Consider the following 6,910-nt stretch of genomic DNA (forward strand, 5'->3'; position numbering starts at 1 on the left):
CTAAGGAGGAGTGACTGTACTTGCAGTGGGAACTTTGGTCAGTTGTAACCTAATGCACCTTATTGGGAAATGAAATTCACAAATGACTTCTTTGAATGAAATGATATATTTTCAGCATTTATTTGATAAAAAGGAAAAATGTAAGCATCTAGATGATTATAGAGTATGGAACTTTTGTGCCAGAAAATGATTATGTTATCAGTGAGGCTAGCTGTGATGATTTGAAGGAAAACTCCAAGGGGTCGATATAAAAAAGTCATATCTTCTTTATTACAAAAAATATAATCAGAAATTTCTCATATTCAGTACTAGCAGAGATAAGTATAGTACAGACCTCAACAATTCAGCAATCTATTTCACTTAAATAAAGAAAAATCCTTGTTGTATTATTTCATTAGCAGAATAATACCTGAAAAACCATCCAACTTGCCATTATTAAATAAGAAATATTTAAGAAGAACATATTTGCACAAAGGCACATTGAGCTTCAGTTCAGTTCAGTTCAGTCGCCCAGGCGTGTCCGACTCTTTGTGACCGCATGAATCGCAGCACACCAGGCCTTCTTGTCCATCACCAACTCCCAGAGTTCACTCAGACTTGCGTTCATCGAGTCAGTGATGCTATCCAGCCATCTCATCCTCTGTCGTCCCCTTCTTCTCCTGACCCCAATCCCTTCCAGCATCAAAGTCTTTTCCAGTGAGTCAACTCTTTGCATGAGGTGGCCAAAATACTGGAGTTTCAGCTTTAGCATCATTCCTTCCAAAGAAATCCCAGGGTTGATTTCCTTCAGAATGGACTGGGGGGATCTCCTTGCAGTCCAAGGGAATCTCAAGAGTCTTCTCCAACACCACAGTTCAAAAGCATCAATTCTTTGGCACTCAGCCTTCTTCACAGTCCAACTCTCACATCCATACATGACTACTGGTAAAACCATAGCCTTGACTAGACAAACCTTTGTTGGCAAAGTAATGTCTCTGCTTTTGAATAAGCTATCTAGGTTGGTCATAACTTTCCTTCCAAGGAGTAAGCATCTTTTAATTTCATGGCTGCAATCACCATCTGCAGTGATTTTGGAGCCCCCCCAAATAAAGTCTGACACTGTTTCCACTGTTTCTCCATCTATTTCCCATGGAGTGATGGGACCGCATGCCATGATCTTAGTTTTCTGAATGTTGAGCTTTAAGCCAACTTTTTCACTCTCCTCTTTCACTTTCATCAAGAGGCTTTTTAGTTCCTCTTCACTTTCTGCCATAAGGGTGGTGTCATGTGCATATCTGAGGTTATTGATATTTCTCCTGGCAATCTTGATTCCAGCTTGTGCTTCTTCCAGTCCAACATTTCTCATGATGTACTCTGCATATAAGTAAAATAAGCAGAGTGACAATATACAGCCTTGACGCACTCCTTTTCCTATTTGAAACTAGTCTGTTCTATGTCCAGATCTAACTGTTGCTTCCTGACCTGCATACAGATTTCTCAAGAGTCCAGTCATGTGGTCTGGGATTCCTATCTCTTTCAGAATTTTCCACAGTTTATGTGACCCACAAAGTCAATAAAACAGAAATAGATGTTTTTCTGGAACTCTCTTGCTTTTTCCATGAACCAGCGGATGTTGGCAATTTGATCTCTGGTTCCTCTGCCTTTTCTAAAACCAACTTGAACATCAGGAAGTTCACGGTTCACATATTGCTGAAACCTGGCTTGGAAAATTTTGAGCATTACTTTACTAGCATGTGAGATGAGTGCAATTGTGCGGTAGTTTGAGCATTCCTTGGCATTGCCTCTCTTTGGGATTGGAATGAAAACTGACCTTTTCCAGTCCTGTGGCCACTGCTGAGTTTTCCACATTTGCTGGCATATTGAGTGCAGCACTTTCACAGCATCATCTTTTAGGATTTGAAACAGCTCAACTGGAATTCCATCACCTCCACTAGCTTTGTTTGTAGTGATGCTTTCTAAGGCCCACTTGACTTCACATTCCAGGATGTCTGGCTCTAGATGAGTTATCACACCATTGTGATTATTTGGGTTGTGAAGATCCTTTTTGTACAGTTCTTCTGTGTATTTTTGCCATCTCTTCTTAATATCTTCTTCTTCTGTTAGGGCCATACCATTTCTGTCCTTTATTGAGCCCATCTTTGCATGAAATGTTCCCTTGGTATCTCTAATTTTCTTGAAGAGATCTCTAGTCTTTCCCATTCTGTTGTTTCCCTCTATTTCTTTGCATTGATCGCTGAAGAAGGCTTTCTTATCTCCCCTTGCTATTCTTTGGAACTTTGTATTCAGATGCTTGTATCTTTCCTTTTCTCCTTGGCTTTTTGCTTCTCTTCTTTTCACAGCTATTTGTAAGGCTTCCTCAGACAGCCATTTTGCTTTTTTGCATTTCTTTTCCATGGGGATGGTCTTGATCCCTGTCTCCTGTACAATGTCACGAACCTCATTCCATAGTTCATCAGGCACTCTATCTATCAGATCTAGGCCCTTAAATCTATTTCTCACTTGCACTGTATAATCATAAGGGATTTGATTTAGGTCATACCTGAATGGTCTAGTGGTTTTCCCTACTTTCTTCAATTTAAGTCTGAATTTGGTAATAAGGAGTTCATGGTCTGAGCCACAGTCAGCTCCTGGTCTTGTTTTTGTTGACTGTATAGAGCTTCTCCATCTTTTGCTGCAGAGAATATAATCAATCTGATTTTGGTGTTGACCATCTGGTGATGTCCATGTGTAGAGTCTTCTCTTGTGTGGTTGGAAGAGGTTTGCTATGACCAGTGCATTATCATGGCAAAACTCTATTAGTCTTTGCCCTGCTTCATTCTGTATTCCAAGGACAAATTTGCCTGTTACTCCAGATGTTTCTTGACTTCCTACTTTTGCATTCCAGTCCCCTATAATGAAAAGGAGATCTTTTTTGAGCGTTAGTTCTAAAAGGTCTTGTAGGTCTTCATAGAACTGTTTAACTTCAGCTTTGAGCTTACCAGACAATTATTTCTGTTTTTATATTGTTTTATAAATTCCCTTTGGTATCTGCCCTTTTATCATATGCTATTAAATACTGAAAAGTATTAAAATTTCTGGTAAATGAAAATATTTTTGGCTACTAGTAAATTATGCATTTTATATGCCACATTATGCAAATAGAAATATATAAATATTCACAATACACATCTTTTTCAGTCAAGATAAACTTAATTCAAGGCAATATAATACCCATTAGTAGAATTTTCATCTGAAAATTATCACTATGATTTTTGTCTCAAGACCTAGTCACTAAGTATCTACATGGAATGAAGAGACCAGGGAGACTCACAGGACACATGATTTTGAATTGAGATCTTCATTAAATTGAGATCTTCACTAAATTGAAATCTTCAAGACAAGGTTCATCTGAGTTGGCCCCAAATTGCTAATATGTAAACACTTTAAATCTATTAAAGATGGTCAATGGATAGAAGAAACTTAAATCACTGAGAAGATAAACTCAAATTTTATGTGAAAGTAACAAAAATACTTAGTGTGATCATTTAGAATCAAAGTATTCTGCTAATATCTGGTTTATTTAATACTTTTAAGAATTAAATGATTTGAAGTCCAGCATCCATACAGAAAGTGCAAGTACTTGAAGTTTCAGGTTTGATGAATTTTCACAGATTAAATACTTTATATCACCAACATCCAGATCAAGAATCACAACCTGACCAGAACTCCAGAATGCCCCTCTCCCACGTATCTTCCTAGAGAGAACTCCCAGTTCCCAGGGGAAGAACTGTTCTGACTTTCAATACCAGAGATTTGTTGTGCCTGGGATGAATTTTATGTAAATGGCATTATACAATAGGAATTATTTTGTATCTAGCTTGCTCACTGTAAGTCATGTGTGTAAGAATCATTCATGTATTTGTATGTGTAATTATTGTTCATTCCCATTATTGTGTAGTACATGATATACCATAGTTTATTTTTAGAATATCTTATTTAACATATATTCTCCCTAGCAAAAGGTTTAGCTCGATGGTTTAGCCTCTGTCTCACTGATAAGTTTCAAGTACCTAGAACACTGTCTCACACACGGTTGGTGCTTTATCAGGATGTGTTGGATTACATTAACTAGTTTTTAGTCACTCGGAAGTCTTCCACTGAAGAACTTCCTGGGCCTGCAAGTGCTGCGTTAACTCTGTCTCAAGTCTAGGATTCTTCTCATTTGTCTCCTTAGTGCCCCTTTGACTTCCTTGTTTCTCAAAGTGTAAATCAGGGGATTAAGCAGGGGAGTCACCAGAGTATAGAAGAGTGCAATGCTTTTGTTCACATCCTGTGAATAGCTGGAAGGAGGCTGAAGGTACATGGAGATGAGTGTCCCAAAGAAAATAATCACTACCATTAGGTGAGAACCACAGGTTCCGAAAGCCTTCTGTCTCCCTTGGGCCGACTTTATCTTCAGGACTGCACGGGTAATGTGACCGTAGGATACTAAGATGAGTGACAGGGGCACCACCAAGAAGAAGGTACTGACAGCAAAGACTTCAACCTCATTGACAGAGGTGTTGGTGCAGGCCAGTTTCAGCATCACTGGAACTTCACAGAAGAAATGGTCCACTTGGTTTTTACCACAGAGGGGAAGAGTCATGGTCAGTGCTGTCTGGACTACAGAATTGCCAAAGCCTGTAAACCAAGCAGTTACAACCAGTTGCAAGCAAAGCTGGGGATGTACGATCACCATGTAGTGGAGGGGACGGCACACAGCTACATACCGGTCATAGGCCATGACAGACAGGAGGACACACTCTACTCCCCCAAGTCCCAAAGCAATGAAGAGCTGGGTCACACAGCCACCATAGGTGATGGTCTTGTCCTTCCCCTTAAAGTTGGCCAGGGTCTGAGGGACAGTGCAAGTAGTCAAACAGAGATCCATAAAAGAGAGGTTGGAGAGGAAGAAGTACATAGGGGTGTGGAGGTGAGGATCCATCGTTGACAAAAGTATAATGGCGCCATTGCCTAAGCAGCTCAAGAAGTAGATGATCAGGATGACCGCAAAGAGAGTCGTTTCCAGCTGGGGCTGGTTGGAGAAGCCCAGGAGAATGAACCCAGAGAAGGCGCTGTCGTTAGCTCTTTCCATTGTACTCTGCTTGTTGGAGTTAAGAGAACTCCATACTGTTAAGCTGTTTGTTTAATCCACGTCTTTCCCCCTGAGGAAGTAGAGTTTGAATAATGTGAAAAGAATTATCCTTCCTAAAAGAATTGCCTCACTTCCCTTCTAGAAAACTTCCAGTGGTTTTCAATTGCCTCCAACTCAGATTCCAAATTCTTCACTATGGCATACAAGAGCCTTCATAATCCTTTTCTTACCTCTCTAGTATTTTCTCTTGCTATGCTCAATTTCCCATCTTTAGAATTTTTAAACAATTTATTCATTTCATTTATTGTTGGCCGTGGTGGGTCTTCATTGATATGTTGTGACTTTCTCCATTTGCAGTGCATGGGTTTCTCTTTTTGTGGAGCATGACGTCTGGGGCATGCAGTCTTCATTAGTTGCAATGCATGGGCTCAATAGTTGTGGTTCCTGGGCTCTAGAGCACCGGCTCAGTAGTTATGGTGCATGAGCTTTGTTGCTGCGATGCATGTGGGATCTTCCCGGATCACAATCGAACTCATGTCTTCTTCACTGACAGACATATTCTTATTCACTGAGCCACCAGAGAAACCCTCTCATCCTTAGAATTTCCCAACCTTAATACCCGAATGTTCATGTCTATCTGGTTTTTCTCATTTTCAAATTCTCTGACCACTGCAGCTAATACTCCCCTCAAGATATTGTCTATTGTATTGCCCTTCATTTCATCTTCAGATCACTCATTACTATCCAGAGTTTTCCTTGTTTCTTAAAAAAAAAATTCTTATTTATTTTCTAATCTGCCTCAGTATAATGACAGATTTATAGATCAGGAAATTTGTCTTTTTAAAACAAAATCATTATATGTGTAGAACACTGGCTGACATACAGGAAACAATCAAGATGTATTGTAATCCATGCAGTTGAATGCAGTTGAATCAACATGTAATGTATGAATACATTAATATACTTAAAGACTTAGGTAATTTTTTCTTATATCAGATAGAAATATGTGTCCTCAGTGTTTATTTCATAGTCATTTTTTTTCCAGGCTATATGGCCATTGAGATTATGTATAAAATGTGTAATAAATATATAAAATATATGCTATACAAATATCTCTGAATATAAACATTTATGTATTTATTGTTTTGGCTTCAAGACTCTTTTGTGCTTGTAAGATACTTTGGCGATTCCACGGACTGAATCTTATTTGTCTTTGTGTATGGAAATCCAGTTTTATAAATGTAGACTTATATTTGCCTCTGAAGAGAGACTGATTTGGGGGTAGAATGAGATGCATGCCAGAGGATGCCAGACAACACCATCTCTGATTCTATTACTGATTCTTCACCCAGCCCCACTGTCTTGTGTCTTAGCCAAAAGGATAGAGAATTTGGTGGCAGAAGCTAAAGATAGTGGAGGGCCTCTCTTGGGCTATTTTTTCAGTGACTGAGTAACAAAACTCAGGGGAAGAGAGAGATATTCTATACCGAGATAGGCAAAGTGGAGAGAGGCACAGGCGCTTTAAACTCCAGAGAACACAGAGCTCATGCAAGAACTTCCTGGGAACTGTCAGAAACAATTCATTTTGCCCAGACTGCAGGGATTGTTTTTGTTGTTTAGTCCTTAAGTCGTGTCTGACTCTTTTGTGACTCTGTGGACTGTACCCACTAGGCTCCTCTGTCCATAGGATTTCCCAGGCAAGAATGCTGGAGTGGGTTCACCATTTCCTTCTCCAGATGATCTTCTGACTCAGGAACTGAACCCGTGTCTCCTGCATTGGCAGGTGGATTCTTTAAC

At 39.5% G+C, this 6,910-nt stretch overlaps 1 protein-coding gene across 1 annotated transcript; it reads right to left on the minus strand.

Annotated features, from left to right (window-relative positions):
* Window positions 1–4,168: 4,168 nt before the first annotated feature.
* LOC120859489 (putative olfactory receptor 2B8) lies at window positions 4,169–5,113 on the minus strand. Its single transcript, XM_040235579.1, has one exon. It carries the CDS (start codon window positions 5,111–5,113, stop codon window positions 4,169–4,171), a length of 945 nt encoding a protein of 314 aa, XP_040091513.1.
* Between the last annotated feature and the right edge of the window lie 1,797 nt (window positions 5,114–6,910).

The sequence above is a fragment of the Oryx dammah genome, unplaced genomic scaffold (assembly GCF_014754425.2).
Source record: "Oryx dammah isolate SB20612 unplaced genomic scaffold, SCBI_Odam_1.1 HiC_scaffold_1228, whole genome shotgun sequence".
In the NCBI taxonomy this organism is placed as follows: domain Eukaryota; kingdom Metazoa; phylum Chordata; class Mammalia; order Artiodactyla; family Bovidae; genus Oryx; species Oryx dammah.

Bases quoted from the DNA above. Each gene is read 5' to 3' on its own strand.
- LOC120859489 (XM_040235579.1), bottom strand. From the start codon at position 5,113: ATGGAAAGAGCTAACGACAGCGCCTTCTCTGGGTTCATTCTCCTGGGC.